The 15,791-nt window shown below is 35.1% G+C and overlaps 2 protein-coding genes across 5 annotated transcripts in view; one reads left to right on the top strand and one right to left on the bottom strand.

Annotated features, from left to right (window-relative positions):
* The window catches only part of LOC129790699 (transmembrane protease serine 9-like), a 776,474-nt gene that overhangs the window by 644,842 nt on the left and 115,841 nt on the right, over positions 1-15,791 (top strand). The gene's annotated exons all lie outside the window — the stretch shown is intronic.
* LOC129790712 (homeotic protein ocelliless) overlaps positions 9,719-15,791 on the bottom strand; it is a 30,228-nt gene continuing 24,155 nt past the window's right edge. For 2 of the 4 annotated variants that reach the window (XR_008750601.1, XR_008750602.1), the window contains exons 3-5: positions 15,362-15,516; positions 10,995-12,109; positions 9,719-10,938 (exon numbers count right to left, since the gene is read on the bottom strand). Coding sequence is in view for 2 of the 4 variants with exons in the window: in XM_055828383.1 (XP_055684358.1) it covers positions 11,207-12,109; positions 15,362-15,516 (1,058 nt within the window). In the remaining 2 variants the exon portion in view is untranslated. Of the gene's footprint in view, positions 12,110-15,361; positions 15,517-15,791 lie in introns of all 4 variants that reach the window. The other 2 variants (XM_055828383.1, XM_055828384.1) reach the window with 1 other exon arrangement.

Below are 15,791 nucleotides of genomic sequence, written 5' to 3'. Positions count from 1 at the left end.
CATTGGCATATAGAACACTCCTTCCAATTTGCTGTGTGCAGTGTAGCAGCCTGTCTTGAGAGGGGGTTTCGTTATGTTGATGCCATTGAGTGTTAAGAACTTTTTAATTTGCCGCTTTTTCCGTACAGTTGGGTCTCGCATTAGAGTTGGATTTAAAGAAAACATAAAATTTAGTTTAGTTTTTCCGATTTTGTAATAAGAAAATCATCCACAAAAATTCCAGATTAAGTGTAAGAAAAAACAACCCCTCTCAAACTAAGCAAAGGTGTTAACTAATTTTCAAAAAAAACTGATACTTAACACAACATTTTACTAAAAGTTTGCCAAGTTTAATTAAATATCTACTCCTTTCTGAAAAAAAATGAGTTTCTTATGTCTAACAAATCCCATATTCTCACCCCTAAAAATCCTAACATTGCTGCACAATATCAGTTGATTTTTTTCTAATATAAAACTAAATAGAGCAGGGAATGCAAGACTGTCAAAATAATTCTTTCTTTCTTACCTTCTTTTGAGGCCCAAAAACATCCTGAAGACAAACAATACAGTCTGCCAGGACCTTTTTTTTTGCTACCTACGCGAGATTGTTTGGGATTGCCAGTGGGGGTGTGTACAAAGAAATCCTCTGTATTGCATCACATGAAATTTGCCGTGTCATTGTCACGTTGAGGCATTCCAATGCAGAAAAAAGGATTCCTTCTATGTACCTAATAATTTGAAATTCAATAGAGTCTGACAAAATGGGTAGGAGTTACTTTGAAATTCAATATATTAGTTAAAAATCAATTTATTGATTGACTTTTGGGGTTGATTCGGTGGCATAGTAGAGAATATGTGAGTGGAATGACACAATTCCTTCGTAAGATTGCCTTAGGGTGTTGGGGAGCAGTAGGGTGACACGGGGGTTGCATCATCAATTGCAGTGTGAAAGTAAAGTAAGGAGTAGGGGGCATCGTGTTGAATTTCTTCCGGAAGTCTTATCAATGCGTCAGACACCAAATCGAAGACCTTCCAGTGTTTTGTGTACCTTCCACCCGACACTCGACCATCCCTTGGCATAATCCAATAAATAATGTTATTTTTCTCTTGGAAAAAGTTCCTCGAGAGAGAGAGAATGTCTTCATGGGTGATTTTATGTGGTTTTTATGTCATCATCCACCGTTTCGATGCACATAAATATTTCTTTTCCAAAATACTGAGCGACCATTGAACTCTTTTGTGCTTGATGAGCCTTTCACCTCTGTGTGTGCACCTTCGCCTTATCCACCCCTATTCACACCTTTGTCCCAATTTCCTCGGACACACAGTGCGAGAATGATATTATTTATGGTGTCCGGAAATTATTTGTCGTGTCTTTTTTGAGATCAAAAATTGAGAAAGGTTCACAAGATCACCATCACACAATTTTCTGCCCCATTCCCTTTCCGTTTTCCTTAACTTCGTGTGATCCTTCGAGACGTTCCTCCCAATGATATATAAGGCATAATAAAAAAAATTTGATTCCCACACAATCAATAGAAAAATTGGTGAGATTGTCCCTTTCTCATAGAATTTTTTGGGGAAGCGATTTATATTCCCACCTTTTTTTTCTCCTCCTATCCTCCAATATCATTGATTTATTTTTTTCATCTGCCTCGAGTGTCAGCGAAACCAATTTTTATTTCCTGAAATATTTCTCTTTTTTTATCACAACCATGCGTACAAATCGCCCAACAGTGTGTGTGTCCTTTTGATTATTTTTTTTTGCTCCTTGGAACACTCATACCCAGTCGTGTGGGGTGGAAATTAAATGGTGTGCGGGGGGGATGAAAATTATTGATTTATGTGCCCTCTTTTCAGGACCTTAAATATTCCCACTGTGTGTGTATTTCTTCCGCAATTTATGGTGTCACTATCGCCCTAGAGATTTATCCTATACATATAGCAAAAGGGATGCGGTCCTCTCCTGGAATAAGTCGCCCAATGGTGATAAATTGCAACATATTTGTCACATTTACACAGTAGCGATAATTAATCTCGGGGTCCCCAATAAAATTTGTCTTTCCGTTTCTAATTTGATTTTATTTTTCAGTTTATTCAATGGGTGGGATGAAATGTGGAATAAAGAGATATTTATTACACACAGAGAAATTTTTTTTGTGTGTTGTTGGTTTTCTTTATTTTTATTCATGCTCTGAATGTAATAATGTTGCTGAGGGTAAGTTGAATCAACTAAAGAAAAATCTTCACTTTACTCACAAAACCTTAACAAGGTTTTTTATTAGAAAAATCTCTTCTGAAATTCTTTAAAAATATCTACTTTGCACAAAATAAATAATTAGTTAATTTTTTTTTAATAATTTTTTCTAGATTTTTCTCAGTGTTTATTATTAATTTTTCATTGATACATTTTCAGGGAGGGTCTCACCACTATAGCAAAAAGTCTTTTTATCTTAAACCATCCAAAAAATAATATTGCGTGTATGGAAGTAAAGAATAAAAAAAATAAAGAGAGAGAAAGGTCATGAAAGAGGATTTTATCTCAATAAGGGTGATTGATTCAGCACGCCTCCAACTACCGCCTTAATCTCTTCCACCCCTATTTGGCATACTTCCTCGATAAATTGATGGGTGTAGAATTACATTTTCATTAGCGGTTACCGTTTGAAGATGAGATTCCCGTTCTGAGGACTGGTAAAGGTCTTTTGGGAAATCCCTCCTCACAGGGATGATTCCTTTTGGGATTTCGATGTGCAACCAAATTGCTGCGGGGGTAAGAAGAACCCTTAAAATGCGATACATTTTGCAGTTAATAGATTTTAGCGCGCAGATTGCAGCGAGAAAGTAAATTTTCCGCATTTTCAGCGACACACACACAGCACCCCTCAATGGGGTGGATTTTTCCCTGTTTTTCCGGAACAGGAGTTAACAAATAAGTTGTGCTTTTTAGAGGGCATATCAAATTACACGTAGGATTTGTCTGTCATCTCTTCCTTCTATTTGAACATTTTCTTCTTCATGATTTTGAATGAAATGGAATTTTTCTTCTTCCAATGGGATGCAATAAATTTGTTATATCTTTTCACCAGTTCCATGATGTGTTTGGAGGAGATGGTCTTCAACGATGGGACCACCAGGGCTGTATGTGCTGGCTGATATAAGAGTAAAGTTTATGATGGAGCTGTGAGAAAAGTTCGTCTTGATTGAAAACGAAAATTCTGTGTATCGATGCGAAGGGAGAGCAAGAAGCATGGTCATGTGAAGAGATTATGAGGGCAAATAAAGTCATCGTCTCGGCGGAGACTTCCGTTCCATCAGCATTGCCCCCTAATTTCAACGGTGGCCATTCGAAATTATCTGATTCATTGTCAAAATTAATCCTTTAACAATAAATATCGTTTGTCTTTTGTACCCCATCTTCGAATGAATCTCCATTTTATATTATTTATTTGCCACCGGTCGGAGCGAGTAATTCATAAATATCCTCCACTAAATAGAGATGTTCACAAATTTATACCCCCCGCCCTCGCACAGCATTGAAAGACTTTCCAAAAGGGGCACCACTTTCCATTTTGTCCGCGCGCCCAAATGATGGTGTTGCGTGATGAAAAGGAGCAAAAAGATAAAGGACAAAGTGGCAGCAAGGGCTTCCTAATCAACTCCTCCAGTGTGGCACGCGCCCTAGATCTGATTTCTATATTAATCGGATGGTCACGTGGCACCATTCTATTAGCACAAATTTAGCATCTCTTTGCTGGTTATTTGATATCTTTAAGTGCAATTTTTCTCTCTCTTCCATTCATTTTATTCCCACACAAGGGGCTTCGCATTGTATTGTGTTTTGTACCATTTGTTGTTGGATGCATCGGATGCATCTCCTTGAGTTGCCTCCGTATTATCTCTCTCAATTTTCCATCACATCCACAGAGCCCTATTTGAGGGAATTAAATATTCTCAATGGATTCTTCGTTGCGATTCAATTTCCTTTTTCAATCATTGGCGTTTTTTTTCCTGCCACACCGCCAAGTGCTCATTTCCACCCCCATCCACCACCACCACCCCTTACACAGTAGCGTGGAAGAGCTCGACGAGACGTAGAGGAGAGTAATGAATCCCATGGGGTAACAATTGTGGATTTGTTGCACACATGTTAAGTAAATCCATTACCGCAAGTAATCACAACACGGGTGCAGTGCATACGAGAGGAGTGATGAAGTGGCCGGGAGATTTACCTCCTCATGGTGCCTTCTCTATTATTTGTGATTATTTAACGTTAATATGAATTTCTATTAAATCTCAACCCCAACAGATATCGAGCAGATGTCAAAATCTTGTACCATACAGAGAGAATTGCTTTGGTAATTTTATCCTTGTGAATTGAAGCGAATATCATTCTGCGATGTACCTCCAAATGGATGAAAATATCTAATTTGAAAGAATTTCGTTTTATTCTAGACAATGAATGATCTGAAAGCTTAACAGGAAAGATCTGAATTTTAATACAAATTTGTACTTCAACAGAATATTCAGCAAGAATCTTAACTCATCGTTTCTTATTAAAAAAAAGGAGATCATTCACTTTTGATATAGCGTTATAATTTTATTTGAAACACAAAAAAAAGCCAAAGAGAATTTTCTTTTTCCACAAGGCAAAAACAATTATCTGAAAAATCGACGAAGATTTGTCACAAAATTGGAAAAAATCTAACAACTTTTTGCTAGATTTTATAGATTCTGTATTTTTGAAAAAACTTCCTTGATTTTTCAAGATTCTTCTTCCAATGGAAAGTTAAAATTCTTATTGCTTTTTCTTGGCTTTCCTTTGATATTCTAAAGGATTTTATTCATTTTGTGTGAGTTTTTTAATAAAATCATAAAATGAATAAACTTCTTTTTTGCTTTAAAATTCACGTTTACCCACAATCACCCTATTTTCTTTAAAATGTTTTTTTAAGATAATTAAAAAAAAAACCTACTTGATTAAAAAAACATTTCTAGTCCAATTTTTTTTATACAAAATCAGGATATTTTAAAAGAAAAAAATCCACATGAATTTAATCACACAAAAGGAAAAAAAGGAAGAAACGATAAATGCGTGCATTTAACTTCTTTGAGCTCAATTTCCCACTCAATTCACCAATTTTTCTCTTATTCATCAAAATCAATTGCAAAATGTGAATAGAGAATATTTTGCTGTGCATTTTTCACTCTAAAACCTTCCCTTTGATGACTAACGAGCCATGAAATATTGTTTGCCGATTTTTTGACTTTGATGTTTACAGTCTCACTGACGAGTCCTTTCGTATCATCATCAAATAAAAGAGAAAATTGTAAAAATTGATAATTGAATTTGAGCCTGTCTGCTATACTGCTCAACTCTCCCAGACATCCTCTTATTATAATTTTGTGCCTATGAATTTGAAGTGAATTAGAGAGGAATGAGTATGAGAAAGAAAGATGAAAGGTTTTTGGTGTGTTGAATTTTTGTCAAATTGTCATTTAACCAATAACTCAATTTCACGTTGGTGAAGCACAATTGATGGCGTGGGTGGAAAGTTAATCGATTTTGCATAATAAATTTTATGCCAGAAAGGAGCGTGACGCGTACATTTTTTTGTGTATGCCTACACTCATAGAACAAAATTTGGAGGTGCAAATTTGCCACCGCAAAAGTGCTATTTTTGCCCCTTCAAAAGTGGTGTGCGGCTGTCAAACTTTTGCACGTTTGTCCCGAAAATAATTTCTTCCACCCTTCCATATGACATCCTTCCGTATTCCATAGGAAATGTCGTACGGTGAAGTGGAAATAAACAAATTCGTTTATTAAAAAATTATATTTTACCAGAACAAAATTAGAGAACAGGGTACCAGGAGAGAAAAGATGCCAAACGATTTGTGGGCATAAAAAAAACAAGATGGCGACTATTTTTCCGCCATTTTGAGTTATTCACTACAATATTACGGCCTCTACTATAGATAAAAGTTTAAAAATCCGACATTTAATAGATTTTAATAAAATCTTTTATTAAATTATTTATTTATTATTACAATTATTTCTTGTTTTTTATTATGCTCTTCCAGCCGCCATTTTGAATTATTTCTTTTCGCGATATCTCGCTTATCGCTATAGTTAAAAGAGTGAAATTTAGATATAATGTAGATTATAATAAAATCTTTCAAAAAGTATGGCTGATTTCCAAGCCGCCATTTTGAATTATCTCATTTCATAATGGCTCTGAACAGACGGCGGTGACTTTTGGTTGACGTCTTCGCGAGAAAGTGACTTTTTCGAGGAAATTAATTTTGAAACTTGCAGGTGACTTTTTTTTTGTACAAAAGAGAGTGAAAAAATGTGGGAAAAACTGCATTGCAGCGCCCCCAGGGGGCTTCCCTTATGCTCTTAATGCATTTCTTAGGCGAAAATTTGCTCAATTCCGAATTTTTATCGCGTGTTAAATTGAGGTTATGTCAGGTGGAGGTTTTTCCCCGCCCGAAAAGTTGCCTCACTCAACTGAATTTTTGGGTGAGGTAAATTTTTTCCCCGCCAAACATAACCTCAAAGCAACTTTTTTTTGTGCAAATAAAAAGTGAAAAATGTGGGATAAAGTGTATTGCAATGCCCCCGGGGGCTTCCCGTAAGCCCCTAAAGTCACTTTCCAGCCGAAAATTCGCACAGCAACTTGAAGTTTGTACACTTTTTTCTTTCCGGAACGGTATGATGTGTGCCAGGAAAGTACCATAAGTACCTGGAAGTTTTTAAGGGTTCTTAGGATCCTCCTTTTCAACACTCTGCTGATCCCCTGCAGTTTTTCCCACATTTTTCACTTTTTTGCACAAAAAAAGTTGCTTTGAGGTTATGTCTGCGCAAAAAAGTCACCTCCAAGTGCCAAAAAAGTTTCCTCGCGAAGACTTCAACCAAAAGTCACCGCCGTCTGTTCAGAACCAATAAAATATTTAGAAAAAAAAGTATAGCTAATTTCCGAGCCGCCATTTTGAATTATTTTTTTTCGCGATAACTCGCCTTCCGATATAGACAGAAGAGTGAATTTGGATATCTGGGTGTTCAAAAGAATGCGCAAAACTTTTTTTTTTGAATATCTTTTCTTATGTTTGAGATACCGGAAATCCCATGGTAGATTTGTTTTCAGGAGACAAAAGGTAATTCTTCTGACGTATTTTAAAAATGGCCACCATATTTTTTTTTCCAAAATGGTGGTTTTTACCCCAAAAATCTAAAGTAAAAAGAGTTTTTTCGGATACAACTCAAGAATGGCTTTACCAATTAAAAAAAATTAAATGTTTGAAGATTTTTTTTCTTACAAAATTTATCAAAAAAAGTTATTTTAGGGAGCACTTTAAAAAAAAAACTAATAAAAAAAATGAGTGAAAAAACTTTCTCGTTCCAAAGCCTATAGTGAAAGACTTTCTAAAATAATTTCTGAAAAAGAAATAGTCAATACAAAATGGCCGCCTTTTGCCTTCACACTTATTCAAAATATTTTAATAAGATTTAATATAATATATTCAAATTTCTTCTTCTGTCTCTAGTTAAAGGCGATATATCGCGAAATGAACTAATTCAAAATGGCGGCTTGGAGACTTGCCATTTTTTTTTGAAAGATTTTAATGAGATCTACAAAATATATAAATTTTACTCTTCTATCTATAGTGGAAAACGAGATATTGCGAAATGACATAATTCAAAATGGCGCCTTGGAGATTAGCCAAAATTTTGGGAAAGATTTTATTAATTTCTACCTACAATTTACCAAAATTTGAGATTACTATCGTCTTTATTTATAGAGGGCGAGATATTGCAAAAAAAAAGAAATTTCGAAAGAAATAGCCGCCATCTTGTTTTCATGACAGAAATCTTGTGATTTTATTTTCATTAAATGTCATTCATAAATATATATGTATATATTTATATATTTTTTTTTTAATTTTCTTAAAGAATAAATGAATTTACATATTCATATTTTAATGTCGAAACGTGACATGTGAAATTCCTATGGAATGTCCTATTTGTGTCGGCAAATAGAGGACAAAATTTTAATGGGGTGATGAAAAAATAAATAATTTTAATCGTATTTTTCCATGATTTTCAGCAGTTTTTCATTAAATAGACCTTTGTTTGGTGTATTATATTATCTCTTATAATGTATTTTCTATATTAGTGAAAATTATAAGGCATTTTTTTGAGAGAAAAAATTTGACATCTTGCCGCACCACTTTTGCGGTGGTAAATTACCACTCCTCAAAAGTGTTACTGAAAACATCACTTCTACTTCGGTATTTATCACTTTGCGGTGATAAATACGGAATTTTTTCTATGAGTGTAGTCTGTCTTGTGGCTTCTGTCGAATAATTTACAATCTCACCTTGTTGGTTCACATCCAACTGGTAGCTGTGCCCATTCACAAAAGCATCCACTGACTGTATGGGCTACAATTGATGGAACCCCAATTGTCACAACATAACAAACATAGCACATTATACACAAGAGCATATCCCTGTGAGGAGACACATCCATCGAAATTCTCAAGTCATTGTCTGGCAATGCATCATCATCATTTCATAGTTTTGTTTCCAAACAAAAAGGCGCGCACACCATCCTTTGCTCAGTTTCATTGTGAAATTGAAATTGTTCCACAGTAAAATGTATGGAGGAGTATGAAATAAAAAAAAATAATGAGAGAGATCATTCATACAATTTTTGTCATTCATTCATACCCACCAACTTATGCGCGATCATTTATTGAATCTCTTTCACGTTTGATTTGTAAAATATCAATTGAGACACAGCGAGTGAGATATTTGTCTGAAGATAATGCCAACAAGCGATGGTTTTGGCCACCACTGTGTCTGGAAAATATTAATTTCGTATCGTATTCATCTCTCTTTGTTTATCCCATCAACCGTGGGTCTATTGCAATCTTACCATTGAGTTCCGTTTCTTGCCTGATGTTAGTTATATATCTCTTTGTACTTTCCTACCTAAATGAAGTCCCTGAGGATTTAAAAAAATCTAATTGGAGGAATCAATTATTTGTGTTTCGTTGGGAATCGGCAAACTCTATCAGATTTTTTTTTCTATTAGGATTCTTAATGGAAAAATTGACAATAAGTAGTAATTGATATTAGTTAGTCAGCAGAAATAAAAAAGAACGTAGTTATCATCTACTTAATTTAGAAAGCATTGCACTGATATTTCTAATTTTTTTAAAATTTAGATTTAAGTTAGTTAATAGTCCTGCGAAACGTATATGAAACACACGAAATCAGAACATAAAAATTCATAAAAAGGTTTACAAATTCGAATCAATTCGGAATTTTCGCTGAGTGTTCTTTTCTTCAGCTGCTCTATGCAAAATTCAATGAAAAAAAAATAAATATGTAGCTAGAATTTCCTGAGCCCTAATATGTTAAACTGAAGTAGTTCAAAATGCTGTTCCGTCGCTTCTGAGCCAAATATTCGCATAATATTTAAAATATTTCCAGAATTATTCGAGGTTTTCAATTCCTCCAGATATTTGCCTCTATTGGCAAAAAATCCTCACTTGTTGGTATAAAAATCACCCGAAACTTAAATCCCTAAATTAATGCAACATTAACTTACCTTTCAATTTGCAAAAATGTTTTGAGACCAGCCAGCAAATGCACCAAGCCTAAAATGCTGAAAATATCACGAAGAGAAATAAAGAAAAACAGCAAATTGTCCCCAAAAATGACAGTCCAATTAATTTTTTCAGAGATTTATTTGCAATTTAATTATTTACACACTATCAGTGTTGCATTCATGTATTTTTTTGTAATATCATATTTAATTACTGCAAATTAAATATTACGGACATTTTTGTGTATTCAATTAATTTTTAATGATAGAGTTCTTTGCAAATTATTCCCATTTTTTTTGCTACTGAATGTAATTAAAGAATTTTGTGTGGCTTTGATAAAGGAAAAATTTTAAAATTTTTATACTTTGTCTTCGTGATCAACCAAGGAAGTTACATTTTTTCTTTTTAATTAAAATTTGTGTTAAGCATGAATTTTTCTTTTTGTGGATATTCTCTAACACATCTTGGTGATGTTGCAGCAAAATTGCACAAAAAATTATTCTGAAGAATGATACCTAAATACAATGCAATAACTTTGTTTTTTTCCACACATATACTTTTTCTTCTTCTTTCATACCCCCATTTTTAAAAGTTTTTGTTTAATTTTTCTTAAATTTCTGATATGACAAATTGATATACTTGTTATCAGTGTTGTTTGTTTCTCTTTTTTTTTTGTTTTTTTTTTTTTAAGTAAGACAGAAATATCCTAATTTAATTTTAAACCTTAAGAATAAATCTTTTTTACACTTACAGAATATTTTGTACAACTTCTTTTAATTAATATATTTTATCTTGTTTTTTTTCTTTTAATATAATATAAGTATTTTTTTTTGCATTAATCTCCGTTTCTGGCATATTTCTTCTCACTTTTTTTTTTAATATAGAAACAATAATCTCTGACAAATTGCCATTATTCTTCATTTACTTCTTATATATTTGCTAGTGGCTGAAATTTTCTCTCGTTTTAAATCTCATTTTTTTTAAGAAATCAAGACTCCTGTTCTTTAATTCGTCAACTTTTCGATATACATTACATAGCTATTATGTATATATCTCACAAGTCCGGATGGTCACAAAATTTGATATACATAACAAATTGCTTCCAAATGCATTTGGAAGGATGTTGATTACTAACTTAAGAGGAATTGCAAATAGTGAGGGGGTTTTGTTTACGTCTTCGCACTTTCTAATCAGTTTAATCTTAAACCCCCTTTTGGCTAGATTATCGGTTTTATCGGGTTTTACTTTTTTTTTAAAAGGGGTGGTCGGTCTTGAATCATGTAATCTATCGCATGTTTTGGTGGTTTGCAACAATTTCTTCACTTTGCACAATCAACCTATCCTAAGATGTCAAAAAGGGCTATAGGTGGATGGAATGGAAAGAAATATTTTGCTTACCATGGCTGAATTCTCTACTAACTGTCATCGTAGTCATGACCACCCCGGGGTAGATGAAGCGATGGTCTCTTAAAGAGTGACCTGTGGTGGTGTAAAGATGGTTTAATCTTGAATAGAGACGTCGGGGATGCCGTTGTTGTAAAGTCCGTCGATGTGAAATCACATTCAGTGGCATCGTCGTCATCTTCATCCACCTCAGGGCTCACCTGCTCCTAGACCATGTTAACGTATTTATCCTGAGGACTCATGTAGTCGAGACCATTTGGTGAGAAAGTCTGCGCCCCCATGGGTCCACCGAGTCCAGACCCGGAAGTTAAGCCAAAGTTTGATGCAGCATAGCCTGTGTGGCCCATGTTGTAGTTAGCCTGACTTTGGTTATTGAAGTAGTCCATTTGGGTGTAGTAGGAGGGTGTGTTGTAGTTATTGGGGTACTGATTGTACTGATTGTGCCAGAAGTTGTATTCCTGGTGCGGCATGTACGACAGTGGTGGCTGATGGGCGGCAGATTGTGGGGTGATCGGTGGTGAGGGTGTCGTAATGACGGACGAACTAGACCCGTGTGGCGTTAAATTGCCCCCCGTTTGCCCAATGCGGGCATTAATGTTGGCATAGGGGCTCGAATGATGGGCAACGGATAGACCCATTTCAGCATCCTTCAGCACATCATACCCCGTCGTTCCAGCCTTCAAACTATCACCGCCAGCACCCAGGGATGCCGATGAAGAATGAAACGAGGGCACCTCCTTCTTGCAAATCACATTTATCGGCGGACTCACCGACGTTGATGGTGTTATTGGCAAAATTGGTGATGAATTGTGCCCCGCTACGGTACCCAATGCACCAGCATTCGTTGCATGTTGCTGTTGATTCTGCTGCGTGTGCTTGTGGTTGCTAATCGATGTCGTTTTGGCCGTCGATGAGGTTGATTTGGAGCTATTCGATGTTCCACTTGACGATGTGGTTGGGTTGGTGCTGTTGCTGTTGTTGTGCCTCGCCGTCGTATTGGACGAGTTGCTTGAACTATTTGTTGATTTTGAACTATTATTGAGGTTTGTTGTCGACTGTTGATGCTGCAACTGTTGCCGGCACTTTGCCCGACGATTCTTGAACCACACCTAAAGACCCCAAACCAAAGAGAACACCCCGGAAAAGAGATCGGGGAAAAAAGAAAAATTTAGATCTTTTTTTACTACACAAAAATCCCCTGAGAGAGACCCCATGTTTTATTTCTCATCCATCCTTGATCTCACACCCGAATTCACAGGAAAATTACATCAGTGTAAATCCGTAAACAAATCATTTGGCCCACTAGGCAGAAAATGACACAACACCACCCCCTTTTTTCAGGAATGCTTCGCACAAATTGGAATGCCATTCATGGGTTTTCCCTCTGATTGTGAGAAGAAGTTCTCAGATAGTCAGGCAAAACAACCCCTCATAGAGAGATACTCTCAATCGTACACCCCACGCATTTGGCTGGAAATTCAATTGCCTTCCGTACAAGGGTAATGTTTTAGTAATGATGATATTTTTTCAAGCGTTCACTTTTGCGGCAAGCAAGTGTGATGGAAAATTTTTGCTTTTCAAATGGAAACGAAAAAGGGGTGCTCCTGCGTACAGAGTGTTCCAATTGAAATGCATAAAAGAATATTTTTGTTTTTTTTTTAACAGACTAAACGTTAGGGGAATTATAGAAAGAAACGTTGTCGAGATAATTTGAAATTGAGATCCTTTTTGGAAAAACTTTTAAAGAATATTTTTTTTTAACCCTTTTACGACAATCTGACCAATTAAAAAAAATGTTAAATTTTTTGCCGTTAAATGGGTAAAATGTTCAGATATTTTGATACAATCCCAAATTAATAATAGTTAACATCAGGACCTACTTAACTTCCTAGTCGGTCTGTACATATCATTGTAAACAGGAAAATTTTAAAGATCATTATTGTAAAATGGTCATATCAGGGTTAAATTTTGAACTAATTTTATCCCTTCGTAATAAATAGCGTAATAAATTTTTAAGACAATTCAATCTTATCCCATTCAATTTAAGAAAAATTCGGCTTCTAAGGATATTTTCTTCAGAATCTGAAGGTACTTGATTTTTTATTACTAAAAGAATAATGACTATAACAAAAAAAATGTTCAGGATTCTTTTAATTTTTTGATTGCATAGTATAATTGGCACACCCTGTAGTAGAAAAACCCTTCGCCTTTTATTGCTTTTTTCTGCTCTTTACTTTTCCATTCGAGGGAGTTGAATTGTTTCTGATATAACGCAATTTTCGCTATTAGATTTCATGTCTAGATGGGTGCCTATCCATATTGGGTTTCACTGTTTTTTGAGAAATTTGATTTCATTTAGCCCTCTTTGAATGTTTGATGCAGAGTGACAAATTTGTTAGTTCCTCATCGGCTTGGTTTCTTTTTTCATTTTGTGATTTAGTGATGCAACATCTTGCTGTTTGTTTTCAAAGTTGTTAAACATACCGTCTTTTACAAGAAAAATACATCGTTGGACCCATTCTTTTCTATATCATCTCAACATTTGTTACCCCCCGAAGGCGCCAGATGAATTTGTAGCCGTAAGATTGATGGCATCTTTAGTGTCCAATTGACAAATACAGCCGTATACTTATTTTGTTTGAAAATATTTTTACGAACATTTTTGGAGTGTCAGTAGATGAATGGATGCGAAAACATTCGAATTTTGGAAATCAGTTGGATGTTTGAGGGGATATTTTTGGCAAATAATAGAAATACATTGTAAAATGCATTGTAATGCATTTTGGATGGCAATGTGTGACCTTCTTCTACCACGAAGGACCCTCACATTGCTTCAATTGTTCAATTCTTCATGAGGTGTTAAATAACCGAAAATTTGTCTGATCTCACCCGAATGTGGTGTCCTTTGCAATACATATATTGATTTTTCTACCTTTTCAGTTCTTTTTTCTCCTTTTGCGTTTTGCACTTCAATGGAGATGTTGAGAAAAATTGGCCAGAAGCAATGCTCATCGATTGAGGAGAGATATTTCTTCTTTTTTGCGAAAGTTTCAAATTTCGAAAGTGTCGAAAAATTGATTAGATCGTCTATTGCATTTCTCTAAAAAAATTTCCCTCAGAGTGAAAATCATCCCAATATGATCGAGTTTGTCGTAATATATACCTTCATATATTTTACTTTTGTCCCACTATTTGTTGGTTGTTTGTATTTCATACCAATTGAAAAGTATAGCATTGAGTGCGAAAGATAACAGAGGGATCTAGCTTTTTTGCTGCTGCCAGGCGCTGCCTCCTTCCCTTATGTACACGGAGAATTGAATAAAACATTACTGCACGGCCCTATTTGCACACCCAAGCCCACTAAAAGAAATGTCCCGTCTACCCTCTCGTTTGTGTTATTTTTGAGGGGTGAATTTGTCACATTGTTAAAGAAAATGTATTATCGCGCCCATTTATGCTGTTTACCGAGGCTGAATTTAACGCAAAGGCACACCAAACAGCAGAGTTTGAACAAATACATGAGAGATTCATTGGATGGCAGAAAGGGATGCTTTTGAACGGGAAGAATTCCTGTTCGTTCGGGAATCACAGCCATTGGCGCGGGGGGAGAACTATGTGGTGACAAATCGCAGATGTTTTTCCCAATCGCTTTTCACAGCAATAATGTGTAGCACAGTGAGAATGACGCATATTTTATGTGAAATGTTTGTGTGCAAAAAAAGGGTCACAAAATGCAACATTTCAGGATGCATTTGGAAGTTAAAAAAAAACTGTCACGATATATATTTGCACGAGTTCAGGTAAAAAAAAGTCTCTATTTCTGAAGACTAAAAAAATTAGAAATTAAAATAAAAGGGGAGAGATTGAGGAAATAGAATTTATTATTTTTTTTTAATACTTTAAATTGTGTCAATTTCATGAAAAACATAATGACTTTATGTTCCTTTCATATTTATAAATTAAAGGAATTAAAAACCTGTCCTTGTGGCTCTAAAAATTAGAAATTAAGAAAAATTAATCCTGTGATTTCTAATGCGTCTATGACTGTCTCAGTGATGCATACCAAGATCCAAGTTTGTTTGAATTTTACTAAACCATTTTCATTTTTAAATTGATACCAATTTGTGGATTTCAAACTCCCATCTGGATTTTTTTTAGTAAGACTTTGCCTGATTTTTTTTATACAATTTAGCTCAAAATTAATTATAAAAAATCCAAAAAATAACTTTCTTAAAGACTTTTACATGAGCAACAAGACAGAACGCAAAACGTGATGGATGAGAAACTCACAGTGGGTAAAGGAAATTAATGAATATAATTTCTGAAGAAGAAAAATATGAAGGGGGAATCAATTCCTTTACCTGTACTCTCGATTCTGGTAGATTAATCTTAAGCGCCACTTCTTCCCGCATGAAAATATCCGGATAGCGGGTTTTCCCAAACAGTGATTCCAAGACATCCAGCTGTGTTCTCGTAAAGGTGGTCCTCTCCCTTCGCTGCTTCCGCGGATTTACGCCTGAATGAGAAAATAAAACGTCCCCCACATGTAAGTATAAATTGTGGTTATCCCCCAAATAAAAAACTTATGATTGGGCGTGTAAAGGAAATTTTCTTCCTATGCTCATTCAACTGACAATGTGCTATAAAAAGATTATTTCAAGTGACAATGATTCTACAGCATTACAAAATTATATAATTTGCATGTTACCACTCGCAAAATTTTCACATGATACGAAAGGCACGAAAAAAAGATGTAATGGGGGTATTTTTGTGCGTCATCTGCAGACGATC

This window comes from Lutzomyia longipalpis, chromosome 2 (genome assembly GCF_024334085.1).
Source record: "Lutzomyia longipalpis isolate SR_M1_2022 chromosome 2, ASM2433408v1".
Lineage (NCBI taxonomy): Eukaryota > Metazoa > Arthropoda > Insecta > Diptera > Psychodidae > Lutzomyia > Lutzomyia longipalpis.
The sequence above is the reverse complement of the archived record's forward strand: the minus strand, read 5'-3'. Positions and strand labels throughout refer to the sequence as shown.